Source organism: Miniopterus schreibersii (genome assembly GCF_964146895.1).
Source record: "Miniopterus schreibersii genome assembly, chromosome: 1".
Classification (NCBI taxonomy): Eukaryota; Metazoa; Chordata; class Mammalia; order Chiroptera; family Miniopteridae; genus Miniopterus; species Miniopterus schreibersii.
In genome coordinates this window covers 52,182,937-52,198,002 of record NC_138101.1, presented here as the reverse complement: position 1 = coordinate 52,198,002, position 15,066 = coordinate 52,182,937, and the positions used below count along the sequence as shown (strand labels likewise).

The 15,066-nt window shown below is 44.9% G+C and overlaps 1 protein-coding gene across 1 annotated transcript in view; it reads left to right on the top strand.

Moving 5' to 3' along the window:
• Positions 1-6,502: 6,502 nt before the first annotated feature.
• The window catches only part of LOC308562478 (broad substrate specificity ATP-binding cassette transporter ABCG2-like), a gene marked incomplete at its 3' end in the record, with an annotated part of 36,923 nt that continues 28,359 nt past the window's right edge, over positions 6,503-15,066 (top strand). The window contains exons 1-5 of the mRNA XM_081148629.1: positions 6,503-6,836; positions 8,148-8,369; positions 11,851-11,910; positions 12,517-12,631; positions 13,221-13,373. Coding sequence (XP_081004755.1) covers positions 8,167-8,369; positions 11,851-11,910; positions 12,517-12,631; positions 13,221-13,373 — 531 coding nt within the window. The 5' untranslated portion in view covers positions 6,503-6,836; positions 8,148-8,166. The remainder of the gene's footprint in view (positions 6,837-8,147; positions 8,370-11,850; positions 11,911-12,516; positions 12,632-13,220; positions 13,374-15,066) is intronic.

The window sequence follows — 15,066 nt, the reverse complement described above, 5'->3', positions numbered from 1 at the left end:
ATTAAGGTCACATGTTTTCTAAGGTTACATTATTAAAAGTCTTAATTCAACCTTGTGACATAGGGGTTATCACTGTTAATGTGAGGTAAGAAATTGAGGCACCCAAGGGTCAACTAGCAAAAACTGTATAGGTGAGATGAAACTTGGGTACATCTAGATTGGCTTATGGCTTTGTCACTCACAGGGTAATTAATGTATGTTTCTTGGTCTAATACTGGTTCTGGGTGAAGCTATAAGTGTTTGGCTTCATTGACATCAGCTAGTATAATACTAAGCATGACAGCCAGATGTGAAAAAATTCTAAGACGTATATAATGAATCAGAAGTCATTTAATGCTCATTACACTTTAACTTTAGTTGGTCCCATAAATAAACTCTTATTTCTACAGGCAGTAAAATGCTTATAGTAGTCAGTAATGTATCATATGAAAGAGGTAAGTCTTTCATGAAAACCTCCTCCATTTTTACAACATAGCAGATTCAGGGATGGGTGGATAGGTCCCTGAATTATATAAGATAAACTCACTTTTACTATTCAGTCAATATATATTTATCAAGTACCTTTTGTGTTAAGGCTCTGAGCAAGGCTATATTTAGGAAATACCCTGAGATATTATTACCCTCATAATTTTCAATAATGATACTACAAAGTTTTTAGCTTCTCGGGTTTGAGGTCTTGAAGTCAGCTCTTACCTTTAATGTTCTATCAGTTACTAGGTACTATATATAGTACTATATATTCTTCCTTTATAATTTTTTTGATGCCTCTTTCCTCATGAATTTTTCCACCATTGCTCTACCGCAGTCTATATTTTTCATTTCCAGACTGAACTCTGCCTCCCCACACCCTTCATCCATTCTGTATGTGAGCAGATTAATCTTTCTAAAAAGATTACTTGGGCAATGTCATCCCTCTACACTAAACTGTCAATAGTTTCTTCCTCTCAAGCAAGATAAGTCTAAACTCCTTGGTTTGGAATTCATGGCTGCCACAATTTGGTCCCAGATGATTCTCTCACATTTCTGTTCAAGAGTGCAACCTTTGAGTTGCTTCTTGGGGAATAGGTTTCATGAACAAATGTTCTATACATGTTCTGCAATGATGAAACCTACTTAATTAACTTGTTTCAATCTAGCATTTCCCCATCCTTTCCCCCTGTCTGCCCCTCCCTGCATAACACTTATTCTAGTTTGGAAGATAAAATAGTCCTTCCCTCATTGGATTATTTATTACAAGAGGTGATTGTTGAGGGACTCAGGAGGGGAGTTCCCAAGCAAACATGTCTAAACATGGTACAGGCACTTCAGCAGAGGGCGAATGAGGACCCCTCTGCCTTTCAAGAACCAGTTTTTCAGGTGTACAGGGAACACGCTGATATAGATCCTCAAGTGGCTGAAAATATTTTCATGATAATTGGACTTTTATTAGCTAGAGTTTTCCAGACATTAGCGAAAAAATGTAGGCAGTAGATGGGGCATTCCGAATGAATCCCTTGCAATTGGTTGATATTGCTTACAAGAGTTACATCAAAAGGGAAATGAAAAAAACCCAAGTGGCCACCATCTTTTGTAGAAGAGGCCAATAGCCAAAGGCAGAGAGGGCCAAAGGAAACGAAAAGAAGGCCACCTCTGTCCCCTGATCAATGTGCACACTGCGAAAGCAAGGGCCACTGGAAGAATGAATCCCCAAAGAGGGAAGACAATCGGGGAGAGAAATGCAAAGGACAAAGAGCGCCCACGGTCATGCTAAAGGGCTCATGGGGCCCGGAGGCTCAGACCCTCCAGAGGCCTGTCTCCACTCTCCCCCAGGGCCTTGAATGGAGAAGCAAAAAGTGGGCCTTTTGATTGATACAAGGGCCACCTACTCCATCCTCAACAGCCCTCTAACCAATCTTCATTCCAGCGACAGTGATGGGATTCTCTAAAACTCTGGAGCAGCAGCCCTTTTTGGAGCCATTAGAATGTACGATTGGCGATGCCCAGCTAACTCATAAGTTTCTATATGCCCCCGGATGTCCCATTTCTCTCCTAGGATGAGATTTGCTTTCTGAGCTGGGGGCTCAGATCATCTTCCTCCCAGAGGAGCAACATGCCGGGCAGTTTTCTTGTACAAGATCAAGGTAAGCCTGAACCAGCCCCATTCCCAGCTGAAATAGAGGCCCAGGCACAGCCATCGGGATGGGCTCAAGGGGAACCAGGAAGAGCCAAATGGGCTTTGCCGGTCAGGATTGACGTAACACCAGGGGCAAAGATTCCCCTCAGCAAGCAGTATCCCTTGAAAAAGGAAGCCTTGGAAGAAATCTGGCTACTGATTAAAAAATTCCTCAAATCTGGTCTAATTTCACCATGCTGGTCCCCATATAACACTCCCATACTGCTAGTAAAGAAACCCCAAATGGGAATACTGGTTTGTCTAGGACCTGTGGAGGCTATAAGTGAAATCACTCAGGATATACATCTTACTGTGGCCAATTCTTACACTCTATTTAATGGGATACCTGGAGACAGTGAATGGTACTCTGTCCTGGACCTCGAAGGTACTTTCTTCTGAGTGCCGGTTGACCTGGCTTCACAGCTGCTTTTCACCTTTGAACGGCAAGACCCGTAGTCTTGACTCTGGTTAAGACTCAGTACTGTTGGACAGTCCTTCCCCAGGGGTTCAAGAACACCCCTACCATTTTCAGGGAGACACTAAGCAAAGACCTGAAAGAGCTGCAGTTTCAGAAGGGCATCCTGCTACAATACGTGGATGACCTCCTGATCACAGGACCCATATGTGAGGACTGTCTGGAAAACACTATTGACACCGTCAATCACCTGGCAAGCTTTGGCTATACGGTCTTGGCTCCAAAAGCTCAGATTTGCAAGCAGACTTTCTCCTGGAGCCTGGCAAAAGGAGTTTAATAGGGGACCATAAGGACACTATCATTCAGATGCAGCCCCCAAAGACCAGGAGGCAGCCGAGAGGATTTGGGGGAATAGCTGGGCACTGCCGCATTTGGGTCCCTAGCTTTGGACTCATAGCAAGACCCCATATGAGGCTCTAAAGGGGCCAGAGGACAGTCCCCTGGACTGGCATAAGGAATGTGAATGGGCCTTTGAGACCTTAAAGGCTGGTCTGGCAACGGCACCTGCTTTGGGTCTCCCAAATCTGCTGAAACCTTTTCTTCTGTTTAGGCAGGAGAGGAAAGAAATTGGACTTGGGGTTCTCACTCAGACTCTGGGGGGCCACCCACTGCCTGTTGCATACTTTTCTGTGAAATTAGATCATACAGTTCAGGGTTGGCCAGCATGCCTAAGAGCAGTGGCGGCCACCTGTGAGCTTATACAAGCAGGGAAGTTTTCTCTTGGCCAACCGATCACTCTTTCAGTGCCTCATCAAGCCCTGGGCCTACTGGAACAATGAGGAAGCTGCTGGCTGACCACAGGATGGATGGGGAAACACCAGGCGGTACTCTTGGACAATCCCAATGCCACTGTTAAAATTGTAAGGATTCTTAACCCTGCTACACTGCTCCCTGAACCTGATGGCACTTGCCTGTCTCATGACTGTGTCGAGGTCATAGACGAGGTCATGCTAGCTGGTCCGATCTTCAGGACTTCCCACTAGAAGGGGCTGATTGGACTTTATATGTAGACAGGAGCAGTTAGGTAGATCAGGGAAAGAGGAAAGCAGGGCAGATAGCCACATTGGACGAAACTATAGAGGCTGAGGCATTGGCTCCAAGGACTTCAGCACAGAAGGCTGAATTAATTGCTCTTACCAGAGCATTAGAATTAATAAAGGGAAAGTGTGCAAGCATTTATACAGACTCCAAATACACCTTTCTAGTTTTACATGCCCCATGGACATGTAAGGAGAGAGAGCTATTGATTGCCAGCAAAAAGGACATCAATTTTGTACCAGAAATCCTGGACTTATTACAAGCCATCCTAAACCCTGCCCAGGTGGCTGTAATTCATTGCCCAGGGCATGAAGAGGAAAATACAGAGATAGAAAAGGAAATAGGATTGCTGACAAAATGGCAAAGGATGTGGCTAAGGGTGAACATTTGTTACCATTAATGCCTGCCCTAGACTTGACCCTGTTTCACCCAGAATACTTTGGTGTTTCAGATCAGGGACGGGCAGAGAAATGGAAGTTTAAAGAAACCAAAAACAGCTAGAAAATAAATAAACATAGAATTGTCCTCCTTCCTGAATGACTGATAGAACTCATTTTAAAATGTATTTATGAGGCCACTCACTATGGAAGGGACACTGTCTTCCTACATCTATCCCTCGGTGACAGGCCCCAGAATTTCTTGGGTGATCCTTCAGGTAACAGCCAAATGCCCCACATGTCAGGAGGAACAATTCTAAGACAGATAGATCCTCATTGGAGGAAGGAGAGGAAGCAGTGCCAGGGCCAAATCCCCACTCAAAGATTGGCAGATGGACTTCACCCAAATGCCGAAGTCTAGGGGGCTGAAAATATTTGCTTGTTTTTGTTGACTCATTTCAGGCTGGGTAGAGGCAAACCCCACTCAGACAGAGAGGGCTTCTGACCAGTCAAGGCCCTTTTAAAGGACATAATCTCTTGATTTGGACTCCCCAGTAGCTTACAGGGTGATAGTGGACGGGCTTTTGTTTCTGAGATCACTCAAAAGGTCAGCAAGTTTCTTGGCATAACCTGGAAGCTATATACAGCCTGGAAACCACAGGCCTCAGGGAAGACTGAGAAAATGAAGCACACCCTAAAGGAGAATATACCCAAATTGTGTCAGGAGACTCATCTGCATTGGGATCAGGTGTTGCCAATTGCCCTGCTCAGGATTAGAGTAGCTCCCTGAAGCAGGATTGGTTTGAGTCCCTATGAAATAATATATGGGCAACCCTTTCAGGCTGCTATATAGGAACAGGAGATATATATGTAGGTCATGATGCTAAAATTAAGAATTATACGCAGCATTTAATCAAACACTGACTGTAATTAATGATTTGGCATATGCTAGGGATTTTTCTGTCACAGGTCCATTACAAGCCGAAGACAGAGTTTTATTCAAAACATGGAAAACTGGATCGCCAGACAATCAACTGGGCCCTGGGACATGCTTCTCACCACTCTGAAGCTGGCAGGGGTAAAGCCCTTGATCCATCCCACCAGAGTGAAGAGGGTGCCAGAAGGGGAAGAATGGGTGACCGAACACAAGGAACACCTCAAGGTTGTCTTTCAAAGGCAGCTTTCGTCATAATCGTGCTCTTGACCACTGCTGGTCTGGCTGGAGGTGAACTGATTCCGTTCAGAAGAGATGAAAATATTTGGGTGTATTTATCCATCCAATATATTTTTTTATCCTCAATAGAGGATATTTTTCCATTGCTTTTCAGAGAGAGTGGAACAGAGAGAGAGAGAGGGAGGGAGGGGGAGAGAGAGAGAGAGAGAGAGGGGGAGAGAGAGAGAGAGGGAGAGAGAGAGAGAAACATAGTGTGAGAGAGACACGTTGACTGGTAGCCTCCAGCACCCACCAGACCAGACCAGGCCTGGGATCTAGCCCTCAAAGGAGCCGTGTGCCCTTGGCCCCAATCAAACCCGGGACCATCCAGTCTGCGGGCCAAAGCCCAGCCACGGAGCCAGGTCGCTAGGGCCGGATATTATAATTTTTGTTTGTAAATGCAAACCTGAAACTATCTAGATGCAAGCACTAATTTCCGGGAGTAGATACAGCAGGTGGATTTTGGCACAGCCACACGCACTCATAAAGCCTGATACCAGCGCTTGTCCTGAATCTTGCAAATCCCTTTCCAACTTTTCCATAAGATCAGTGACTTGCAAAGAAGTGTTTATTACAGGACTATAAAGAGTACATTTAAACTGTTTCCAGTAATATTTACACTCAAAAAGTTTTCTTTCCACCCCCCCCCCATCCACCCCCCCATCCCCGCCGTCTCCCGCCTCGTAGATTTCGCTCCTGTTTTCCTGGGCCTGGGGCGCAGGAACCTAATTTCTGAGAAGCGCATTAAACAGAGGCCGCCACTGGCTCTGGACCGGCACCAGGAGAACAGCCTTGGCGCCAGCGACCCCCGGTGCTTGGGCGCGGGCCACCTGCGGTGACCAAATCCACCCAGGGCGGACGAGGTGTTGGTGAGCTGGGGTGCAGTCCTGTGATTACAGGGCTCGTCCCCAAATGTCCGTTTCCTACGAGCCCTGAACAGAGTTTTCGGCTTGCCCCTGAGTGTTGCGTGACCCGGACCCACGGGGGGTGGCGGCGGATCCCGCGCGGAGCTCGGTGCTCACTCGACCAGGGACCGGGGCTCGCTCGTAGCTTCTGGCGGCCAGGGGGCGGCGCCACGCCTCCCGCCCTCCCGCGGGCGCGGACCCCGAGCGGGACCCGGGGGAGGGGCCGCCCCGCGTCTCTCCGCCCCGGGCCGGGCCGTGCGTTATAAAGCCGCGTCCCGCGCAGCGCGCTCTCTTGCCGCCCCGCTAGCGGACCGCTGCCCATCGCCGCGACCCTGACGGCGACCGCGACCGCCACCCCGGGCCGGCCCCTCGCCGGGTGTCCCCACACGCGTGAGCGCTGGGCCCGCGGGGAGCGCGCGGCGCGTTTGGCGGGCTGTCCGCGGGGCCGTGGGCGTTGGTGCCGGGACGCCGCCTCCTGCGGGCTTTTCGGTCCCGAGTCCCCGGTTACAGACCGAGTCCCGAGCGCGCAGGAGGGAAGGGGGAGCCCAGGATCCTCCCGCAGAGACTGGGAGACGCAGGAAGGAGGCCCCTGGACAGGAGCCGGGAGATTTGGAGAAGCTTCTTCACGTCGGAAAGCACAGTACAAATGCTTGTGAAGTAGGACCTGCTTCCTTAGGTAGGTGGGGAAGGGCTGGCGGACTCACCTCCGCGCTCATAGGGCTGATTTTAGTGTCTGCCGCCGACCACATGGACCTGAGACCCGAGCCCTTGACCTGCTGAGTGAGTGGTGACTGCCCTTTGGGACGCCTGTGGCTTGGACGGTCGGTGGGTGTTGGGAGTACATTTGGTAGAAAATAGAAAACTGTTCAGCTGAGATGACTAGGTTCTAGTTAGTTCCTCCGAGTTTAATTTGATACTGAATATGAAAGACTTAGCACAATACCCTCCAGAGATCCATCCAAGTTGTTGCAGATGGAAAGGTTTCGTTCTTTTTTATTGCTGAGTAATATTCCCTTGTATACATGGACCTCCTCCCTCTCTTCCCCCCTCCTCCACCTCACCGTCCTCCCCCTCCTCCTCCTTTTTATTGATTTTAGCCTAGCTGGTTTGGCTTAGTGGTTAGAGCATTGGCCTGTGGACTAAAGAGTCGTAGGTTTGATTCTGGCCAAGGGCATGTACTTCGGTTGCAGGCTTGAACCCGGGGCAGTGCAGGAGGCAACCCATTGATGTTTCTCTCTCTTTCTCTCCCTTCCACTCTTTCTGTAAAGCAATGGAAAAAATGTCCTTGGGTGAGAATTTTTAAAAAATTGACTTTAGAGGGAGAGGAAGGGGGAGAGAGAGAGAAACATCGACTTGCTGTTCAATTTATTTATTTAAAAAGATTTTTTTATTGATTTTTAGAGAGAGAGAGGAAAGGAGAGGGAGAGAGAGAAACATCGATGTGAGCTCCTGCCTCCAGCAGCCCCCAGCTGGAGATTAAGCTGGAAACCCTGGCATGTGCCCTGACCAGAATCGAACTGGCACCTTTCCCTGCACAGGAGGGCACCCAAGCAACTGAGCCACACTGTCCAGGGCTGTTCTGCTTATTTATGCATTCATTGGCACTCTTTTAAGATTTAGATATCTATCTTTTTACTGTTTTAATTGAGATATAATTGACATATAACAGTTTCAGGAGTACAACATGATTCAAAGATTGTATATATTGTGAAATGGTCACCACAACAAGTCTAGTTAACGTCCATCACCACACAGTTATGTTTTTCTTTTCTCATGCTGAGAACTTTAAAAATCACTTAGCCACTTTCAAGCAGATAATACAGTGTTGTTAACTATACTTACCATGCTGCAAACTACATCCGCAGGACTTATTTCTTTTATAACTGGAAGATTGTAACAAAACAGACTTGGTTTAAGTATATTATTACTTAGTGTTTACAGTCTCATTTTCTGGACTATCAACTTGCTGTTGCTTTTCCCTCTACAGAAAGGCAGAAGCTCTCCAGATGTCTTCCAGTAATGACCAAGTTTTTATCCAAATGTCACAAACACACACCAATGGCCTCCCCGGGATGACTCCCAAAGACCAGAAGACGTTTACTGAGGGAGCTGTGTTAAGTTTTCATAACATCTGCTATCGAGTGAAAGTGAAGAGTGGCTCTCTACTTAGTCGGAAAACAGTTGAGAAAGAAGTACTGATGAATGTCAAGTATGTGCATGAACTTTTGTTTAAGTAGCTTTATTGACAGCAGTGAACTTCACAGGTGTTGCTATTCCAAGTACAGGTGCATGGACATTTGTGTACATGTCTGTACAGACACATACACACATATTTTCATTTGTTTTCCTCAACTGTGAGTGCAATGGTTGGATCACATGTTAAATATGAGCTTAATTTTTAAAAGAATGGCCAAACTGTTTTTAAAGTGGTTGTATCATGTGCATCAACATTTGTTTGAGAAACTGAATAATTAATGTGTCACTTAGTTTTTCCTGGGCTAAGCCTTCTGGTTTAGTGGAAAGAGGCCTGGTTGTGTGATTTACAACTTCCCAACTGTGGGGATAGAATTGAGCTTCATTATTCTAGTCTATGAACTATAAGATCACTCACTGTACTTCATGAGCCAGACACGTTAGGTATTATGCACTTATATCCTTTATGTTCTAAATGCAGAGTCAGGGGGTTGAAAAGACAATATATTGTGAAAGTCCTTTGGTTTTCTAAAAGACTTGTTTTAAATGAGTGGCTTGTTTATATAGTTGTTTATCATCTGTAACAATTTACCTAATGCTTCCCCACATTATACAGACAGACAGAAACTAAATATAAGAAAACACTATTTTAGCTTAAGTTATGGAGTGGAAGTCCAACGTGAGAGAATTCAGGATCCAAATCAATACAAAACTGTGATTTTCATTCTCTTTTTCCATTTCTTTTCTTTTCTTTTTTTTTTTAAATATATCTTTATTGATTTCAGAGAGAGGAAAGGAGAGGGAGAGAGAGACATAGAAACATCAATGATGAGAGAGTCATTGATCAGCTGCAGCCCGCAACCTGGGCATCGAACCTGACCGGGAATCGAACCCTGATCGCCTGGATCCTAGGTCAGCGCTCAACCGCTGAGCCACACCCGGCCAGACCTCTCTTTTCATTTCATTCTCCTCTTTCATCACTTGGTGCTGGAGTGGGCAGTAGAGCGAGGAGGGAAATGAGACTAGAATCTACTTGGGACCACATATCTCTATTCTTTCACAGATGACAGCCATTAGGATTGTTCATGTTCTTCTGATTTCTAGAGAAGTGAGCCTGATTCTTCCTCTATGTGTAGTGGGGAGTGCGTCTAGGTTTTTCAGATATTATGGCCTATGTGTTTAATTTGTTTGTTTGATAGGGGAAATTATTATTCCTGGATACAACAAGCACTTTTTCTAGCTCTGTGAGCCTGGAGGAGTGGTTGTAAGAGCTCTTGGGCCAGGTATGGCCTCTAACCTGTATAGAATCAGATGCTTCTCAAGTGTTCTTCCGCCCCCCCCCCATATGTTTTTTTTATTTCAGAGAGAGGAAGGGAGATGGAGAGAGAGATAGAAACATCAGTGAAGAGAGAGTCACCATTGATCAGCTGCCTCCTGCACTCCCCCTTGATCCCGGGGATCAAGTCTGCAACCCAGGAATGGGCCCAGATCAGGAACTGAACCGTGATGTCTTGGATCATAGTTGATGCTCAACCACTGAGCCACGCCAACCAGGCTCTCAGTGTTCTCAGTGTTCTTGATGTGTTCTATGCGCTTGTGGTCTTTTCTGTCAGTAGCAGCCAACTGCTCCCAAAAGTTTAGGAAATGACAAATCGGGGAGAAAATTTTTGCATGTAGGTAGAGAAGAAAGGACAGGGACCTAGTATTGATTGGGTGGTGGTGAGATCAGGGTCTGTGTAGAATTGGATAGAACTTTCTTCAGGCAGCAACACATACAGTCATGCCTAGTTCCTTGTTGCTTTCTGGTATTGGTTAAGAAACCCTGACCAGGAAAGTAAGGAGAGGAAGGTAGGCACAAAGCTTTTATCTTTTGCTACATGCCTAGATAGAAGTGCCTGACCTTTCTGAAAGCTGACAAGTTTTTTGTGGAACATTACAGTCAAGAAAATGCTGATCACTTCAGATTTTGTGTTAAGTGGAAGGTAACAAATAATTTGAATATGTGCAGGTTGGATGGATTTCAACTGCATACTGGGTGAGTTTTCATTTACCTTGCTTATGTTTCAGTAGATTAGTAACTCAGGACACTAAAAGTGTCATCTGCTCAAGGCTTCATATGTTTTTCTATGATTCATTAGAACATATTCCTGCAATAGATGAATTCTTTACTTGCATTCCTGGGTTTATAAAAATGGGGTCAATATTTTTTTCTTTAATTACAGTGGACATATACTATTATATTAGTTTCAGGTGTACAACATGGTGATTAGACATGTATGCCTGTTACTGAGTGCTCACCCCAATAAGTCTCATAGGACTCCCGGGCTGAAGCACTGTGTACAGACACTGCACTGTGAAGTTTGTCACTCACCACAGCTGTATAATCCGAGTAGTTGCCCCCGTGAAAGTCATTGTCTGGGAATGAATAGCCTTCTGCTCTGCACCTTCCAGGGGAATGGGTCCTGTGTCCTCTGGGGAGTAAAGTTGGATTTACCTCCCAATTCCACAGAGATGGGCGTGGACGCTGAGGTTTCCAAAGGGCTTCCTCAGGCCTCCATTGCATCAGGCCCCTGTGGCTGCGGTGGGCCACCCTTTCCTCTCCTTACTCCAGCGCATTCTCCTAACCATTCTAGCAGTTGCCTTCGGGGTGAAATTCAAATTCATGTTTGCATTCTTCCTGAGTCTCAGCACAGTCAACTCTGCCTTAATTTTTTCCTACCTTCCTCCTCTATCTGAATATTCTCTACCCACCGTCATCTACGGAATTTGTTTGGAACATGCAGTGTCCACGCCCTGTGTGTACGTCCCTAAAGGTCATCCCCAATAGAAAGTGGCGTCTCCCCCTACGAAACAGAATTTTCCAGGGCATATGTTTTACTTTTACAACTGGAGTAAGAATTTTGTCAGCATTAGGAACTGGTGAGGTTTTCTTTTTAATGCCCAAGGTGCTTTTTTTCAGTCATTGAATTTCTACTTCAGATGTATTGTTCCTTGGTCTGACTAGATTGAGTGGTGAGAGCACTAATGCTGGTGGCTCTAGAAGCCCGTCGACTGCCTCATTATCTAGAACTTGACTGGGCGGCAGATCAGGCGGCCTGAAGTAATTCTCAGCAATCGCTACTCAAGACCTGCGGTGCACTTTACATTATGTCAGAGAAGTAAGGGTAACAGATGTTTCAGGAGAATCTTTTACTTCAGGGAACCTTGAAAGTTTGTGTGCCCTTTTCCAAAAAGTGTAAGTGGTTTAGAAAATAATGGAAAGGAATTTAGAGAGACCTGAGCCATTTTTCCTATAGGTGCTGACTAGTGATGACATCCTTTGTGTACTAGACTTGTATTAATTGACATTTTGGTTTCTCTCTTCCTTTAAAAGTTGTTTTGTGCTTATTTCCTGTCTAATTTCTTCAACTTGCATTGAGTGTACTAAATGCAGACCCTAAATGTTTAGAACTGGTTTTAACCAGAACCAGTAAACCGGCCTGTTTCTGCATTTGCAGTGGGATCATGAGACCCGGCCTCAACGCCATTCTGGGACCCACAGGGGGAGGCAAATCTTCGTGAGTATAACAGAGAATCAGTAAGCTTTCCCCTTGCAGTTTAATGTGCTTTCAAAGCTGGCTTTTACCGGGGCAGGTAGTAGTTGAGTCTTTGCTGCATGTCTGGCCTGGGCCTAGGCGCTATGGATCACATGCAGCCATCCAGCCGTGGTTCTGCCCTGAGGAGCAGGGAGTCCTGTTAGGTGAGCTTTACTACCAGGATGTGATCGGTGATTGACATACAGCTGTCAGCTATGATTTGAGCTAATGGGGAGGAAATTGAAGGGGATGACAGTGAAAGTGGGAGATGGAGCAGAGTAATCATGGAGTGAGCCTCAGTAAAGGAGCACATTGCCTGTGTTGTGATCCCAGAGGTCAGGCAGAGTGGAGGGCTGTTTGTGAGTTCTGCACTGGATCAGCCAACAGTGCTGTGTTTTCACATTTTGGGGCTTTACTGTAGCACAGAGTAAAAAAAGGAACTTGGGGATTAAAAAAATACGTAATTATAGTTGAACCATAGAATTCCTTGATCAGCTAATTTTCTAACTTGAACAGAATTTGTACTCAGAGTGGCTGAGAGATATAACCTGAGTTGGAGAAAAACACACCATATATGTCCTTTTACAGGTTGTTAGATATCTTAGCTGCAAGGAAAGATCCACAGGGATTATCTGGAGATGTTTTGATAAACGGAGCCCCTCGACCTGCCAATTTCAAATGTAACTCAGGTTATGTGGTACAAGTAAGTATTGGTCCATTTCCATTTTAGATTTCTCCTCCTTTCTGTGGGCAAGTGCCTTGCTGGAGTTCAGTTTGGTTTCCATTGATTACATGACATGAGCCTAGAATCAGCTTTTTTTAAAATACCAGCTTTTTACAGTCTCCCATAAGATATAGAATAGTGTTTAATGAAAAGGCAGGGAGAATCTAGAAAATGAACGTTATAAGGACAATGATACCAATTCTAGTTGTCATATTCCCAAAAGAAGCTACTGTCTTACTTTTCCCCTACCTTTAACTCTCTCCTTCCCTTAGTTTAGAAAAGTTTTTTGACAAATGTTTGTGTAAAGCAGTCTGGAAATGTCTGCTAGTAGTAATCCTAATTACCTGTGTTCTATTTAGGTGTACAGTTAGGGAATGAGAATTATTCCTCCAGGCTTTGTAGCTATCTGTATATGGAGTTATTTTTATATTTGTATAACTGTGAGTTCATCATTAACTAGAGCTTCCCCTTGGGTATGTCATTTTTGTGGATTAAGTTGTACATACTGACGACTGATGTTACTTGAAAAGACCTGATATGTCTTGTTAAAATGCCTTTTTGCCTTAAGGATGATGTTGTGATGGGAACGCTGACAGTGAGAGAAAATTTGCAGTTCTCGGCAGCTCTTCGCCTTCCATCAACTATGAGTAATCGTGAAAAAAATGAACGAATAAACTTGGTCATTCAAGAGTTAGGCCTGGCTAAAGTGGCAGATTCCAAGGTAATATGCCCTCCCCTGGGTGGGTGGTGTTACTGTTATTTGGAAGTTTCTATAATGTGTGTGGTCATAAGTGGCTGCTTTCTGTAACGATGGGAAAAGTGACTAGCTGCATAATATGAAGGTGGAAATTAACCGGGAAAAGAAAATGAAAATGACTGAATCCTGCAGGTGAAGTGTGGCCGTGTGGGCTGGTAAGTAAACATGTTCTTGCAAAGACCAGGCTCCACTTCCCTGTGATGACAGCGCTTGCTCCGCCCCCACACTAATTGTGTTAAGTCCTGTCTCATTCAGTATCTGTTCACTAACTTTCCTGTTTTTGTTTTCTCTTTCCTTTTTTAGCTAGCCTTCCTCTCTTCCTCCAGGGGACTTTGTCCTGTTACTTTGGAGGTATATTTCTGGAATTCATAAATGAGGAAAATCCCATGGCTATTGCTCTATATGTTTGACTTTGCTGTAATTTTGCTTCCAACATTATTTTCAGTCCAGTTAGCATTTGCTTCTAATTTGTGTAGCACCCAAGTTGTTTTCCTATAGCCCTTCTTAGGGCACTTTGTCTCCCACCCCTCCCCCCTCATCCTCCCTCCCTCCCTCTCTTGTGCCAGTGTAGCTTACAGACTGCCATGTGCCGGGCTCCCTTGGGTGTTACAGGTAACAGCTGTGGGCAAGAGACACCAAAGTAGCTCCCTGTGTGGTTTGTGCAGGATCAGGAAGGGGAAATGAGATGAGTGAGGGAACGATTTACAGTTGATGAGTAGACGTGGAAGATTTTCTGGGAAGACATTTGAGGTTTTGGGTGAAGATGAGCTTCTCAGGTTGTCATGGCTCTAGTTTAATTCCCTGGGCTGCCCCTACTCAAAGGTGATGGAGATGGGGTATTCTGCTGGCTGCTGCTTCATATGATGCTTCTGACAGTCTTTATGTAAAGTGTATTTTGCTGTATTTTATTTTGAAGAATAAGTTTGAGCTGCTACCATTTACCACTTATTTTCATTTTATGAGTGAGTGGGCTCCCTTTGCTGGGACTCTGTTTATGTGATTCTGTCTTTCCACTAAGGTGCTTTCCTGCCTCTGCCATTAGGCTCTCATTGCCTGGGTTCCTTGCATGGATTTCCAGGGAACATGAGCTGAAGGCAGTTGTTGACTGCTAAGAATTTATTTATCTAATTGATCAAAACAATAGATTAAAGATGTTTTACCTGTTATGAAATTTTAAACATAAGAGACATGTAGGGAGAATGGTCTGATTACTGTAGTAATGACATGACTGCAGTATAATTAATGCAATGATATGATTGCGAATAACGTTCACCTAGATTTCCCAGTTGATACTGAGTTATTCAATCACGGCTTCAGGTTTATCTTTCTGAAGTATTTAAAGGAAAGTTATAAATATCATTTTTTGCCTCTGAAAACATATTTTTATTTTACAAAAGAAGGACATTTGTCTACAAGACTACAATAGCATTACCAACTAACAAAATTAATAATATTTTAATATTAGCTATATAGAGTCCATATTTTTTCACAGTTTTCCAATAGTTTCAAAATGCCTTTTATAGCTCTATCGTTATGGGATCTAATCAAGGGCATGAGTAGCCTTTGACTATTCTCTGTTTGAAGACTCTTACTAGAAGAGCTGTTTCCCGCCTCCTGCTTCCTCCCAAACCTTCCTGCTCCCCCACCACACTCAGTG